The 16,396-nt window shown below is 42.6% G+C and overlaps 1 protein-coding gene across 1 annotated transcript in view; it reads left to right on the forward strand.

Annotated features, from left to right (window-relative positions):
- Window positions 1-16,396, forward strand: part of LOC112227014 (chloride channel protein 2-like) — a 132,765-nt gene that overhangs the window by 113,753 nt on the left and 2,616 nt on the right. The window contains exons 16-23 of the mRNA XM_024391787.2: window positions 3,522-3,735; window positions 3,873-4,006; window positions 4,341-4,600; window positions 9,490-9,702; window positions 9,849-9,914; window positions 13,805-13,843; window positions 14,302-14,406; window positions 15,959-16,045. Of these exons, the coding sequence (XP_024247555.2) occupies window positions 3,522-3,735; window positions 3,873-4,006; window positions 4,341-4,600; window positions 9,490-9,702; window positions 9,849-9,914; window positions 13,805-13,843; window positions 14,302-14,406; window positions 15,959-16,045 (1,118 nt within the window). The remainder of the gene's footprint in view (window positions 1-3,521; window positions 3,736-3,872; window positions 4,007-4,340; window positions 4,601-9,489; window positions 9,703-9,848; window positions 9,915-13,804; window positions 13,844-14,301; window positions 14,407-15,958; window positions 16,046-16,396) is intronic.

Raw genomic sequence — 16,396 nt, forward strand, 5'->3', positions numbered from 1 at the left:
GTCACACAAGATCAAAATGTCAAAACCAGACAGTGGTTCTGTCTCTTTATCTAGTTTCGGTCGGACTCAAACCTAGACTGCAAGCACACTCTCACAACAGCCAGGGCTTAACCACAAAGACTAATATAGATAGCTTGTGCAACGTATAGTGGCAGAGTTTAGACACATAGCAACTGTATCTTATTATAAGGCCTACAGCAAAACATATGAATCTTAAGGTCCCCTTAATCAATAATGGGGAGTGTCTTTAAGACCCACCACCTACAGTTCCTTTCAAATGGTACCAAGAATATGAAAATCCTTGAGCTACAGGCAGTTAGATTTGGGTATGTCATTTTAGGCGAAAATTGGAAAAAAAATTACTAGCCTATTCAACCTCTCTTTCGTATCGTCTGAGATCCCCAAAGATTGGATAGCTCTTCAAAGGGGGAGGCACTCTAGACCCAAACTGTTATAGACCTAAATCCATCCTGCCCTGTCTTTCTAAAATCTAAAGCCAAGTTAATAAACAGATCACCGACCATTTCGAATCCCACCGTACATTCTCCACTATTCAATCTGGTTTCCGAGCTGGTCATGGGTGCACCTCAGCAACGCTCAAGGTCAGAAACGATATCATAACAGCCATCAATAAAAGACAGTACTGTGCAGCCGTCTTCATCAACCTGGCCAAGGCTTTCGACTCTGTCAATCACCGCATTCCTATGGGCAGACTCAAAGACTCAAATTACTGCCTCGCTTGGTTCACCAACTACTTCTCAGATAGAGTTCAGTGTGTCAAATCGGAGGGCCTGTTGTCCCGACCTCTGGCAGTCACTATGAGGGTGCCACAGGCTTCAATTCTCGGGCCGACTCTCTTCTCTGAATTTATCAATGATGTCGCTCTTGCTGCTGGTGATTCTCTGATCCACCTCTACGCAGACGACACCCTTCTGTATACATCTGGCCCTTCTTTGAACACTGTGCTAACAAACATCAAAACAAGCTTCAACGCCATACAACACTCCTTCCGTGGCCTCCAACTTCTTTTAAATGCTAGTAAAACTAAGTGCATGCTCTTCAACCGATTTCTGCCCGCACCCTCCCGCCCGACTAGCATCACTGCTCTGGACGGTTCTGACCTATAATATGTGGACAACTACAAATACCTAGGTGTCTGGTTAGACTGTAAACTCTCCTTCCAGACTCACATTAAGCATATCCAATCCGAAATTAAATGTAGAATCGGCTTCCTATTTCACAACAAAACCTCCTTCACTCATGCTGCCAAATAAACCCCCGTAAAACTGACTATCCTACCGATCCTTGACTTCAGCAATGTCATTTACAAAATAGCCTCCAACACTCTACTCAGCAAACTGGGTGTAGTCTATCACAGTGCCATCCGTTTGATCACCAAAGCCCCATATACTACCCACCACTGCAACCTGTATGCTCTCGTTGGCTGGCCTTTCACTACATATCCGTCGCCAAACCCATTGGCTCCAGGTCATCTATAAGTCTTTGCTAGGTAAAGCCCCGCCTTATCTCAGCTCACTGGTCACCATAGCAACACCCATCCGTAGCACGCACTCCAGCAGGTATATTGCACTGGTCATCCCCAAAGCCAACCATTCCTTTGGCCGCCTTTCCTTCCAGTTCTCTGCTGCCAATGGCTGGAACGAATTGCAAAAATCTCTGAAGCTGGAGTCTTATATCTCCCTCTCTAACCTGAAGCATCAGCTGTCAGAGCAGCTTACCGATCACTGTTCCTGTACACAGCCAATCTGTAAATAGCATTCCCAACTACCTCATCCCCATATTATTACTTACCCTTTTGCACCCCAGTATCTCTACCTCCACATCTATCACTCCAGTATTATGCTAAATTGTAATTATTTTGCCTCCTATAGCTTATTTATTGCCTACCTCCCTAATCTTCTACATTTGCACACACTGTACATAGATGTTTCTATTTTTCTTTTATTTTGTGTTATTGACTGTACGTTTGTTTATGTGTAACTCTGTGTTGTTTGTGTCGCACTGCTTTGCTTTACCTTGGCCAGGTCGCAGTTGTAAATGAGAACTTGTTCTCAACTGGCCTACCTAGTTAAATCAATAAAATAAACAAATGGGAACAGGTTGCAGCTCAATTTCAAATCTCATCGCAAAGGGTCTTAATACTTATGTAAGTATTTCTGTTTATTTTTTTAATACATTTGCAAAAGATGTATAAACACGTTTTCTTTTTGTCATTATGGGGTCGTTTGTATAGATTGCTGAAGATGTACTTTGATTTAATCCGTTGAAAACACAGGATTGCATCGAGGCACGGATCTGGGGAGGGGTACCAAAACATTTCATAAATGGAAGAAGTTTGGAACCACCAAGGCTCTTCCTAGAGCTGGCCGCCCGGCCAAACTGAGCAATCAGGGGAGAATGGCCTTGATCAAGGAGGTGACCAAGAACCCGATGGTCACTCTGACAGAGCTCTAGAGTTCCTCTATGGAGATGGGAGAAACTTCCAAAAGGACAACCATCTCTGCAGCACTCCACCTATCAGTCCTTTATGGTAGAGTGGCAAGACGGAAGCCACTCCTCGGTAAAAGGCACATGACAGCCTGGTTGGAGTTTGCCAAAAGGCACCTAAAGACTCTCAAACCATGAGAAACAAGATTCTCTGGTCTGATGAAACCAAGATTTAACTCTTTGGCCTGAATGCCAAGTGTCACATCTGGAGGAAACCTGGCACCATCCCTGCGGTGAAGCATGGTGGTGCCAGCATCACGCTATGGGATGTTTTTCAGCGGCAGGGACTGGGAGACTAGTCAGGATCGAGGCAAAGATGAACTGAGCAAAGTACAGAGAGATCCTTGATTAAAACCTGATCCAGAGCGCTCAGGACCTCAGACAGGACAACGACCCTAGGCACATAGCCATGACAATGCAGGAGTGACTTCGGGACAAGTCTCTGAATGTCCTGGAGTGGCCCAGTCAGAGCCCGGACTTGAACCCGATCGAACATCTCTGGAGATTCCTGAAAATAGTTGTGCAGCAACACTCCCCATCCAACCTGACAGAGCTTGAGAGGATCTGCAGAGAAAAATGGAAGGAAATCCCCAAATACAGGGGTGCCAAGCTTGTAGCGTCATACCTAAGAAGACTCAATGCTGTAATCACTGCCAAAGGTGCTTCAACAAAGTACTGAGTAAAGGGTCTGAATACTTACTTAAATGTGATATTTCAGTTTTTTTATCTGCCTATAAATGTGCAAAAATTTCAAAACTATTTTTGCTTTGTCATTATGGGGTATTGTGTATAGATTGATGAGGGGAAAAAACGATTTAATCAATTTTAGAATAAGGCTATAACATTACAAAATGTGGAAAATGTCAAGGGGTCTGAACTTTCCGAAGACACTGTATGTCTAGGGAGGCTGTGGAAAGCAAAAAGATAAATGTCGCTTTCGACCACATTAGACGATAAAATCCATATTCATCTTCATCATTATCATCCAGACTCTCTGTATCCCTCCTCCCCAGGTGCGGCAGCGTTGTCAGGGGCTGTGACTCACACAGTGTCGACGGCAGTCATCGTGTTTGAGCTGACGGGTCAGATCAGCCACATCCTGCCGGTGATGATAGCAGTGATCCTGGCCAACGCCGTAGCCCAGTCCCTCCAGCCCTCGCTGTATGACTCTATCATCAGGATCAAGAAACTACCCTACCTCCCTGAGCTTGGTATGGGGCACCACGAGTGAGTCTCTGTCCATCTGTTCGTGTCTCAATCTCCCTCACTTTATATTATACTCCCTATATTCTTTGTTCTCTTTTTTTTCCAACTTTCTTCCGGACATTTCATTCTTACCCTACTCCCCTCTTCTCCTCCTTCAGGAAGTATAACGTCCGTGTGGAGGACATCATGGTTAGAGACGTGCGTTACATCACTCTCTCCTCCTCTTATCGAGATGTACAGGAGGTCCTGCTGATTGGACAGCTCAAAACACTGGCCCTGGTCGAGTCCACGGGTAAGGATGTGTGTATAGTCTGCTATAATTTCAAGATGCATCCTTCCTCCATTACACGCAGTCATTCTCTACTGCTTTCTTTTTTCTCTCCCATGTCTTCCAGCTTTTTGACTTTCTGTCCTATTCCATATCTTCTGTACTCTGCTTAGTACTCTCCCTTACTGTTTCCTCTTTTTCTCCCCTTTCCCCTGCACCCCTTTTCTCTTTCTCGGTCTTCTCTCCCTTATTATCCTTTGCTATTTTCTCTCCCATTTTCCTCTCTCTTTCTTTTCCCCTCTTTATCATCCTATCCCTCTCTCCCCTCCCTCTCTCCCTCTTTCTCTCTGTCCTCCAGATTCTATGATCCTGTTGGGTTCTATAGAGCGCTCTCAGCTCCAGTCACTCCTGTCCCTCCAGCTGGGTCCATCTCGCAGGCTAGACCACCTCCGGAGGCATGCCAAGGACAATGACACACATACACTGGACACACACACACACTTGTCCAACCTGGGCACCATGGACAATCCCCTAAGCCCACCCTGCACACACACATATTCCAACAGCACCAGTAACAGCGCACGCCATGGGGTCCGCTTCGTGGTGAGTGTAGCGGAGGTGAGTCGGATTCACGCTCGCGTGATGAGGTAGCACTGCCTGCAACTTAAAGTCACTGTCATCCTCGAGGGTGGAGGGGTAGGTAGGGAAGCTATGTTTAAAGTTCATTACACATAATGTGTGGATAGGTGTTGGGACTTACATTGGTTACAGTAAATGTGTGAGTTAAGTAAGTGTTTTACGGTGTATTACAGAGTGTGGGCTGGTTTGGTATGTTTGGTAAAGGACATCTGTGAAGGTTGTCTGATTTCAGTATGAAATCAAATCAAATGTTATTGGTCACATACACATATTTAGCAGATGTTATTGCAGGTGTAGTGAAATGCTTGTGTTCCTAGCTCCAACAGTGTAGTGATATTTAACAATTCACAATAATACACACAAATCTACAAGTAAAAGAATGGAATTAAGAAATATATAAATATTAGGACGAGCAATGACGGAGTGGCATTGACTAAAATAGAGTAGAGTAGAATAAGGTATATACATATGAGATGAGGAAAGAAGTATGTGAACATTATTAAAGTGACTAGTGTTCCATTATTAAAGTGGCCAGTGATTCCACGTCTATGTATATAGGGCAGCAGCCTCTAAGATCAGGGTTGAGTAACCGGGTTGGTAGCCAGCTAGTGGTGGCTATTTAACAGTTTGATGGCCTTGATATAGAAGCTGTTATTCAGTCTCTCAGTTCCAACTTTGATGCATCTGTACTGACCTCGCTTTCTGGTTGATAACGGGGTGAACAGGCCGTGGCTTGGGTGTGTGATGTCCTTGATCTTTTTGGCCTTCCTGTGACATTGGGTGCTGTAGGTGTCCTGGAGGCAGGCAGTGTGCCCTCTGTGATGCGTTGGGCAGACTGCACCACCCTCTTGAGAGCCCTGCGGTTGCGGGTGATGCAGTTGCAGTACCAGGGGCCAGAGCCTGGCCTCGAACCCAGAATCTCTAGTGACATAGCTAGCACTGCGATGCAGTGCCTTCGACCACCGTGCCATTCAGGTGGACATCTTGAAGCAAGTGGGGACAGCAGACTGGGATCACGTTGGCCACAGAGAACGAGAGCCCACATTCCTTGGGGGAGGGCCGCATTGGTGGCACCGTGTTATCCTTAAAGCAGACAAAGAAGATGTTTGGCTTGTCCGGGAGCAAGACTTCGGTGTCCGCAATGTGGATGGTTTTGCCATATTCCCAGTAATCTTGCCATGGTTAAATGCGATGGTTTGCACTTTCAGTTTTGTGTGAATGCTGCCATCTATCCATGGTTTCTGGTTTGGGTAGGTTTTAATAATCACAGTTGGAACAACTTCCCCTATACACTTCCTAATGAACTCCGTCACCGGGTCCGTGTATACATCAATGTTATTCTCAGAGGCTACCCGGAACATATCCCAGTCTGTGATATCAAAACAATCTTGAAGCATGGATTCTGATTGGTAAGACCAGCGTTGAGAAGACCTTAGCATGGGTACTTCCTGTTTGAGTTTCTGCCTATAGGAAGGGAGGAGCAAAATGGAGTTGTGATCTGATTTGCCGAGAGGGAGGGCTTGGGAGGCCTTGTAGGCATCTCAAAAGGGGGAGTAGCAATGGTCATGTTTTTCCAGAGCGAGTACAACAGTCAATGTGTTGATAGAATTTCGATAGCGTTTTCCTCAAATTTTCTTTGTTAAAATCGACATGAACAATAAATGCGGCCTCAGGATATGTGGTTTCCAGTTCGCATAAAGTCGAGTGTAGTTCCTTGATGACCGTTGTGGTATCGGCTTGAGGGGGAATATGAACGGCTGTGACTATAACCGAAGAGAATTCTCTTTGATTGTGAGGTATTCTAGGTTGGGTGAACAAAAGGACTTGAGTTTCTGTGTGTTATCACAATCACACAATCAAATCAAAGTTTATTTGTCACTTGTGCCGAATAGACCGTAGACCTTACAGCTTACTTACAGGCTCTAACCAATAGTGCACAAAAGGTATTAGGTGAACAATAGGTAGGTAAAGAAATAAAACAACAGTAAAAAGAGAGTGAAAAACACTGACTGAACATTAGCGAGTAATATACTCGGAATACCTCTTTTCTGCCGGCGCCGTCTTGGAGCAGCCTCTGGGGCAAGTTCAATTGCCCTGGGGGTTACGAACAAAGGATCCAAATCAGGAAAGTAGTATTCCTGGTTGTAATACTGGTGAGTTACCGCCGCTCTGATATCCAAAAGTTATTTTCGGCTATATGTAATAACACAAACTTCTGGGTTAATAATGTCAGAAATAACACACAAAAAAACAATATACTGCAAGTTGCTTAGGAGCTAGAAGCAGAGCTGCCATGTCTGTCCGCGCATCTTACTTCAGCATGCCTTCTACTCTCTAGAGTACCTCTAACCACTGTGTACCTGTGCTTTGTGTGTGCTTACGTCTGTGCCTGTACGTGTGCGTGCTTGCGTGTGTTTACGCATGTATCATGTGTAGAGCTGTGGGGGTCATGACTGCCGGTCTCATGGTAATTGACTGATATTTAACCAACACATTTAGCATCTCCAGGCCTCCACACATACAAGCCGCTGATGCGTGCCTTTGGAACATCTACATTATCTACATTTTTTTAAAGTATAATAAATCCATGTAATATAGCCTACGCCATCACAATAAATCCATTTAATATAGTCTACGCCATCACAATAAATCCATGTAATATAGCCTACGCCATCACAATAAATCCATTTAATGTAGTCTACGCCATCACAATAAATCCATTTAATATAGTCTACGCCATCACAATAAATCCATGTAATATAGCCTACGCCATCACAATAAATCCATTTAATATAGTCTACGCCATCACAATAAATCCATTTAATATAGTCTACGCCATCACAATAAATCCATTTAATATAGCCTACGCCATCACAATAAATCCATTTAATATAGCCTACGCCATCACAATAAATCCATTTAATACAGCCTACGCCATCACACTAAATCAATTTAATATAGCCTACGCCATCACAATAAATCCATTTAATATAGCCTACGCCGTCACAATAAATCCATGTAATATAGCCTACGCCATCACAATAAATCCATTTAATATAGTCTACGCCATCACAATAAATCCATGTAATATAGCCTACGCCATCACAATAAATCCATTTAATATAGTCTACGCCATCACAATAAATCCATTTAATATAGTCTACGCCATCACAATAAATCCATGTAATATAGCCTACGCCATCACAATAAATCCATTTAATATAGTCTACGCCATCACAATAAATCCATTTAATATAGTCTACGCCCTCACAATAAATCCATGTAATATAGCCTACGCCATCACAATAAATCCATTTAATATAGTCTACGCCATCACAATAAATCCATTTAATATAGTCTACGCCATCACAATAAATCCATTTAATATAGCCTACGCCATCACAATAAATCCATTTAATATAGCCTACGCCATCACAATAAATCCATTTAATACAGCCTACACCATCACACTAAATCAATTTAATATAGCCTACACCATCACAATAAATCCATTTAATATAGCCTACGCCGTCACAATAAATCCATTTAATATAGTCTACGCCATCACAATAAATCCATTTAATATAGCCTACGCCATCACAATAAATCCATTTAATATAGCCTACGCCATCACAATAAATCCATTTAATACAGCCTACACCATCACACTAAATCAATTTAATATAGCCTACACCATCACAATAAATCCATTTAATATAGCCTACGCCGTCACAATAAATCCATTTAATATAGCCTACGCCATCACAATAAATCCATTTAATATAGCCTACGCCATCACAATAAATCCATTTAATATAGCCTACGCCGTCACAATAAATCCATTTAATATAGCCTACGCCGTCACAATAAATCCATTTAATATAGCCTACACCATCACAATAAATCCAAGATTTATTTTTGGCAGGTCTAAAGAAACATTACGATATGAAGAAAATGTATTTCAGAAGATCAGAATATGAGTTGGCCTACTATATGTTATCTTGCTGTGGGCCATGCCATAGGCTGTAGGCTTGTTCATTTATCAAACAACATATGCTAAAAGCCCCATGCCATTATGTTATATTATATGATTTTATAGTAAGAATAATATAATTGAACTTTGAATAAAATAGTAGAAAGGATATAGAAAGGATATTTTTCCCATTCCGGAGCGAGTGCATTTGAAGTGGCTATATGTTGAGCATAAAAGTGTTAATTTGAAACTGGTCCTATATGCTAGATTTAGAGTAATTTGGCAACTTTAGTTGTAAATGATACAAACCGTAGAATGTCTTAGAAATCAAAACATATGGGCTGCATGATGCAACTATAGGCTACTGATGATTAGAGAAAGTCACATAAAGTTTACGCTTTGTTCCTTGCCTCAGGCTGCACACGCTGTTCTCTCATCAAGTGATCATATTTTCACCCATCAGACTGTTCTCAATTTAACTTTGTATGTCAAATTTGTTTGGATTTAGAATGGTGTATTTAACAAATGGACAGGAATAGGAGCAGGGGAAAAGTACATGTCATCTGTATGCACTCAAATAGCAAATAGAGGCCCCGAAGTTAGGGCTCTACTACTGTCCCTCCATCAGGAGCCCTGAGTACCAGACCATTAGAACCTGATGGAGGGACAGTAAGAGCCCTGAGTACCAGACCATTAGAACCTGATGGAGGGACAGTAGAGCCCTGAGTACCATACCATTAGGACCTGATGGTCATTAGCCAGTTGGGTGAGTGCATAAGAGGAGATTACCGTGACTCAACGGTCACGTGGAATTTGATTGTGGTCTTGACTCATGAATGCCGCTGTGGCGGTAATACGGTAACCGCAACAGCCCTAATCATGTCTCTCTATCTAGATCTCAACAGAGGAGTCCTCCTTCAGCCAAGCTGTGTCCATCTCTCAGCTGCCACTCAAGTCGGCTATGAAAACTGTCCCTACTACTCACAACACAGAGGCAACCAACAGTATGCACACTCTCTCAATTAATAGAGACACGCTGACTCCGTCTCCTCTCTCAGGCTCTCAGCAGACCCTCTCATGTGGTGACCCTGAAAGAGAGCTACTCGAGGTGTGTGTGCGTGCGTGTGTGTGCGTGTCTATTCTTGTATCCTCATATGCTACCTCAACCTCTACTTTCTCCTCAGAGAATCTTAATGTTGTCCTAACATTGTGCTAATGATGTGTTTGCTACTCCCTTCCCTCCCTGACTGTAAGAGCCTGGCAGAGCTGGAGGCTCCTGAAAGCAGGGGGCCCAAACGTGTCAGGATCTCCATGGCGGCGGTAAGACTGCCACCTTTCTTAGAGACAGTTGCTAAGTAACCGCTGCCTAGCGACCTAGCATTGAGCAAGTGACCAATACAAATCATTTTGAGTACTTCTACCAACCCAAAATATACTGTAGCTTCATAGCACTTGCGAGAGAGAGAGGGAGAGACAGACGGAGAGACAGACGGAGAGACAGAGAGAGAGGGAATGAGTAATGAAGGGAGAGATTGGTGTAGGAAAGGAGAGATAAGCGAGGGAGAGAAGGAGAGTTGACCGAACCTGAGTTGAAACCGGAGTCATTTTAGTGATTCATCTGAAAAAGCTCAGTCAACAGTGAGTAGTTACAGGGGCAGAAGCATGCACTTCTGAATGTGGTTATGTGTTAGTGTTGTTTTTTGTTATGTGTTAGTTTTTAATTGTCGTATGCAGTGGTGGTATGTTAATTAAGGAAATATTGTATATTTGTGCGTGTGCTGGTTCCGCATGTATGTATGCTGGTGTAACTTAGATTTAATTAGAGGATGCAACATTGTATCTGTCCCATTTGTGGTGTCTGTGAGAGCATGGGCAGTGCAATTGAAGTCATCTCCAAAGAGCTCGCCAGCTTGTAGTCCTGGCCATTCCTATGGGGAAATTAATGGGGAAAGAATGGGGTTTTAGGATATACGCTGAAAAGAAGGCCTGAGGTTAACACAGGCTTAGGAGATCTTATACGTTTGGTTATCAAATTTTATTAGTCACATGCTCTGAATACAACAGGTGTAGACCTTACAGTGAAATGCTTACTTACGAGCCCCTAACCGACAGTGCAGTTAAAAAAAATACGGATAAAAGTAACAAGTAAATAAAGAGGAGCAGTAAAAATATATATATATATATATATATATACACAGTTGAAGTCGGAAGTTTACATACACCTTAGCCAAATACATTTAAACTCAGTTTTTGACAATTCCTGACATTTAATCCTCGTAAAAATTCCCTTAGGTCAGTTAGGTTCACCACTTTATTTTTACAATGTGAAATGTCAGAATAATAGCAGAGAGAATGATTTATTTCAGCTTTTATTTCTTTTATCACATACCCAGTGGGTCAGAAGTTTACATACACTCAATTAGTATTTGGTAGCATTGCCTTTAAATTGTTTAACTTGGGTCAAACGTTTCGGGTAGCCTTCCACAATTTTCGCCCAATAAGTTGGGTAAATTTTGGCCCATTCATCCTGGCAGAGCTGGTGTAATGGATTCAGATTTGTAGGCCTCCTTGCTCGCATACACTTTTTCAGTTCTGCCCACAATTTTTCTAAAGGATTGAGGTCAGGGCTTTGTGATGGCCACTCCAATATCTTGACTTTGTTGTCCTTAAGCAATTTTGCCACAACTTTGGAAGTATGCTTGGGGTCATTGTCCATTTGGAAGACCCATTTGTGACCAAGCTTTAACTTCCTGACTGATGTCTTGAGATGTTGCTTCATTATATTCACATACTTTTCCATCCTCATGATGCCTTCTATTTTGTGAAGTGCACCAGTCCCTCCTGCAGCAAAGCAGCCCCACAACATGATGCTGCCACTCCCGTGCTTCACAGGTGTGATGGTGTTCTTCGGCTTGCAAGCATCCCCCTTTTTCCTCCAAACATAACGATGGTCATTATGGCCAAATAGTTCTATTTTTGTTTCATCAGACCTGAGGACATTTCTCCAAAAAGTACAGTCTTTGTCCCCATGTGCAGTTGCAAACCGTAGTCTGGTTTATTTATGGCAGTTTTGGAGCAGTGGCTTCTTCCTTGCTGAGCGGCCTTTCAGGTTATGTCGATATAGAACTTGTTTTACTTTGGATATAGATACTTTTGTACCTGTTTCCTCCAGCATCTTCACAAGGTATATTGCTGTTGTTCTGGGATCGATTTTCACTTTTCACACCAAAGTACGTTCATCTCTAGGAGACAGAACGTGTCTCCTTCCTGAGCGGTATGACGGCTGCGTGGTCCCATGGTGTTTATACTTGGGCACTACTGTTTGTACAGATGAACGTGGTACCTTCAGGCGTTTGGAAATTGCTCCCAAGGATGAACCAGACTTGTGGAGGTCTACAATATCATTTTCTGAGGTCTTGGCTGATTTCTTTTGATTTTCCCATGATGTCAAGCAAAGAGGCACTGAGTTTGAAGGTTGGCCTTGAAATACATCCACAGGTACACCTCCAATTGACTCAAATTATGTCAATTAGCCTATCAGAAGCTTCTAAAGCCATGACATAATTTTCTGCAAATTTCCAGCTGTTTAAAGGCACAGTCAACTTAGTGTATGTAAACTTCTGACCCACTGAAATTGTGATACAGTGAATTATAAGTGAAATAATTTGTCTGTAAACAATTTTTGGAAAAAAATACTTGTGTCATGCACAAAGTAGATGTCCTAACTGACTTGCCAAAATTATAATTTGTTAACAAGAGTACAGAGTCAATGTGCGGGGTCACCGGTTAGTTGAGGTAGTATGTACATGTAGGTAGAGTTATTAAAGTGACTATGCATAGATGACAACAGAGAGTGGCAGTGGTGGGGAGGGGGGCAATGTGAATAGTCTGGGTAGCCATTTGACTAGATGTTCAGGAGTCTTATGGCTTGGGGGTAGAAGCTGTTTAGAAGCATCTTGAACCTAGACTTGGTGCTCCGGTACTGCTTGACGTGCGTTAGCAGAGAGAACAGTCTATGACTAGGGTGGCTGGAGTCTTTGACAATTTTCATGGCCTTCCTCTGACACCGCCTGGTATAGAGGTCCTGGATGGCAGGAAGCTTGGCCCCAGTGATGTACTGGGCCGTTTGTACTACCCTCTGTAGTGCCTTGCGGTTGGAGGACGAGCAGTTGCCATACCAGGCAGTGATGCAACCAGTCAGGCTGCTCTCGATGGTGCAGCTGTAGAACCTTTTGAGGGTCTGAGGACCCATGCCAAATTTTTTCCATCTCCTGAGGGGGATTAGGTTTTGTCGTGCCCGCTTCACGACTGTCATGGTGTGCTTGGACCATGTTAGTTTGTTGTTGATGTGGACACCAAGGAACTTGAAGCTCTCAACCTGCTCCACTGCAGCCCCATCGATGAGAATGGGGGTGTGCTCGTTCCTCTTTTTTCTATGAGATAATATCAGTCAGTTAACATGACGTTTAGGAATTATGAAGCCTTTATGTGCTTTATGTGCTTGTCTTGATTACATAAATGCAAATTCACAAAAAGTGATGTTAGCTGAGGAAGATTATCTCATAGAACAAAACGTATAAGATCTCTTAAGCCTGTGTTTACCACAGACCTGATTTTCAGCATTTATTTTAAAAATAATACAAAAACAAAAATAATAATTTCCTCATAGGCTTTGGCCAACGAGCCATGGCAGAGTTAGCCTCCGTTCGTGCCTACAAAAAGATGCCATTACTATTGCTCTCTATTTTTAAAGTAGTCCATTTTCTTCTTTTACTACTTCTATTAGTTTTTTGTTGTTGTATTTATTAGGTATCCCCATTAGCTGTTGCCAAGGCAGCAGCTACTCTTCCTGGTGTCCAAACACAGTAAGGCACTTACATTACATATAAAACAAAAGATAAACAGTACATCCTACTTGGTAAACAAACTGAAAGGGTGCATAATGCTCCGAGTGTGTTGTTTGAACAAGTAAAAAAACAAGGTTGGCGATTTACTGCCTCCTGCAGTTATGGAATGTTTTATCACACGTATAATTCATTGGCTGATCCCTCCTGAGGACCTGGATGGAATTATGTGATTCTTCTGGAAGTCCCACCCAGTTGACTACTTAAACAGGGTGAAAGTACTCAATGGCGGTGCCCATGCTAAAACTGGCTTTTGGGCAGTAGAATCCTCTCTGGGGTGTAACCACTGTCTCTCTTTGTTTTCAGGAGTCTCCTGAAGTCGAGGATGACATGACCACAAACGAAGTAAGACTGAACACTAGTTGATTAACTGTCAATAACATAAAAATGCAGTGATTGGTTGTATGAGTTTTTAGACGGTCATCATTGAGGGATTTTGTCAACAAGGCAGCGTGGTGTATTGTCCAGAGTCATACAAGATCTCTTTTCCATCAAATAAATGTTAGAATTTTCTGACACATTTTCATTGGGAAGGCAGATAAAACATATTTGATCCAAAGCGATCCCTTTAGCATGGGAAAACACAGAAACCGACTAATTACTACACGTTTTATTTATCACCTTTGTCTTGAGCCCACTTCACCGTCGGACAGAGCGGGCACAATGGCTCACGCCCGGCAGGCAACCCGGTTCCAAATTGAATGTAATTAAGTTTCAGCCGGTGCGAAACATTCCAACACGGGCGCCCGGCGAAGTTAATCTAGCCCACTCATTGGTTGAGAGTTCTGAATCCCCTACCACAGATAGCGGAGTGGGAGGAGCAACAGTTGGACGAGCCAGTGGATTTCAACAACTGCAAGATTGACCCAGCCCCTTTTCAGCTGGTGGAGCGGACGTCTCTGCATAAGGTGTGTCATCATCAGTTCACCTGTCAATCAACCCTTATCAATCTGCACAACCAACCTAGCTGTCATCTGTTATTTTTGGAGGAACTCTTTACTCTTTAGTTTATAATGCTTAAGTGTATCCACTGGATAAGTGTCTGCTAAATGACTCAAATCTAATACCAGGCAACAAGTAAATTGTTAATTGACGTCCCTTTAAATTGATGGGGTTGGTGACAGAAATGTGATGGCACGCAGCTCCCCTAGACCAGAGCCTTCCATTACAAATAGAAGGCTCTGCACTAGACTGACATTTTTTGAAAAGTCCATTTGTTCTCATTGACATTTTAATGGATGTCATCTATTGCTCTCTCTCTCATTCTCTCTTTCTCTCCATACCCCCATATGAATGTAGCTACCATGTACACTGCCGTTCAAAAGTTTGGGGTCACTTAGAAATGTCCTTGTTTTTGAAAGAAAAGCCATTTTCTTTGTTCCAATGGCACGTTGTGTTAGCTAATCCAAGTTGATCATTTTAAAAGGCTAATTGATCATTAGAAAACCCTTTTGCAATTATGTTAGCACAGCTGAAAACTGTTGTTCTGATTAAGGAAGCAATAAATCTGTCCTTCTTTAGACTAGTTGAGTATCTGGAGCATCAGCATTTGTGGGTTCGATTACAGGCTCAAAATGGCCAGAAACAAAGACCTTTCTTCTGAAACTCTTCAGTCTATTCTTGTTCTGAGAAATGAGGCTATTCCATGCGAGAAATTGCCAATAAACTGAAGATCTCGTACAACGCTGTGTACTACTCCTTTCACAGAACAGCACAAACTGGCCCTAACCAGAATAGAAAGAGGAGTGGGAGGCCCCGGTGCACAACTGAGCAAGAGGACAAGTACATTAGTGTCTAGTTTGAGAAACAGACGCCTCACAAGTCCTCAACTGGCAGCTTCATTAAATACTACCCGCAAAACACCAGTCTCAACATCCATAGCGAAGAGGCAACTCCGGGATGCTGGCCTTCTAGGCAGAGTTCGTCTGTCCTGTGTCTGTGTTATTTTGCCCAGCTTAATCTTTTCTTTTTATTGGCCAGTCTGAGATATGGCTTTTTCTTTGCAACTCTGCCTAGAAGGCCAGCATCCCAGAGTCGCCTCCTCACTTCACTAAACTTGGATTAGCTAACACAATGTGCCTTTGGAACACAGGAGTGATGGTTGCTGATAATGGGCCTCTACGCCTATGCAGATATTCCATAAAAAAATCTGCCTTTTCTAGCTACAATAATCATTACAACATTAACAATGTCTACACTATATTTCTGATCAATTTGATGTTATTGTAATGAACAAAAAATGTGCTTTTCTTTCAAAAACATTACTAAGTGACCACAAACTTTTGAACGGCAGTGTAAATACAGCACTTAGATTTTATAGGCCATTTAATCTAAAGTGGGACCTTCCTTTCTCTTCCCTATCTCCTTTGTTTTATCCCTCTATCTGGTCATGTTGTTCCTTCTAATCTGCTCTACCCTCTCTGTCTCGTGCTCTCTCTCCTTCTCCTTCTCTTTCTTCAGACTCACACCATATTCTCTTTGCTGGGGCTGGACCATGCCTATGTGACCAGTACTGGACGACTGGTGGGAGTCGTCTCCCTCAGGGAGGTGGGTGTTCCTGTGCGCTAGAACTCTGATGTCATGTAGTTTGATTAGTTTCTATTTTCACACTGTTGTCATCATGCTATTAGTGATTGAGGGCAGTTCATCTTAAAATCCCAACAAGCACATCACAGGAAACCTTCCTGTTTACTTTGGCTGTGATTGTGTTTGAATATTGTCATCACCTTAGATCAGTTCTAAGGACAATATTGCGCTTCATGAATCAGCAGTAACCTCAGGCTAATCAATTTGCTCATTACAGAAATTGCTGCAGATTAATGTTGCCTTGGCAACAATCCTGTAAATTTGAAGATCTAATCAAGTGTAATATGAATCACATTGTTTACTCCAAAATGA

This window comes from Oncorhynchus tshawytscha, linkage group LG28, assembly GCF_018296145.1.
Source record: "Oncorhynchus tshawytscha isolate Ot180627B linkage group LG28, Otsh_v2.0, whole genome shotgun sequence".
NCBI classification, from domain to species: Eukaryota; Metazoa; Chordata; class Actinopteri; order Salmoniformes; family Salmonidae; genus Oncorhynchus; species Oncorhynchus tshawytscha.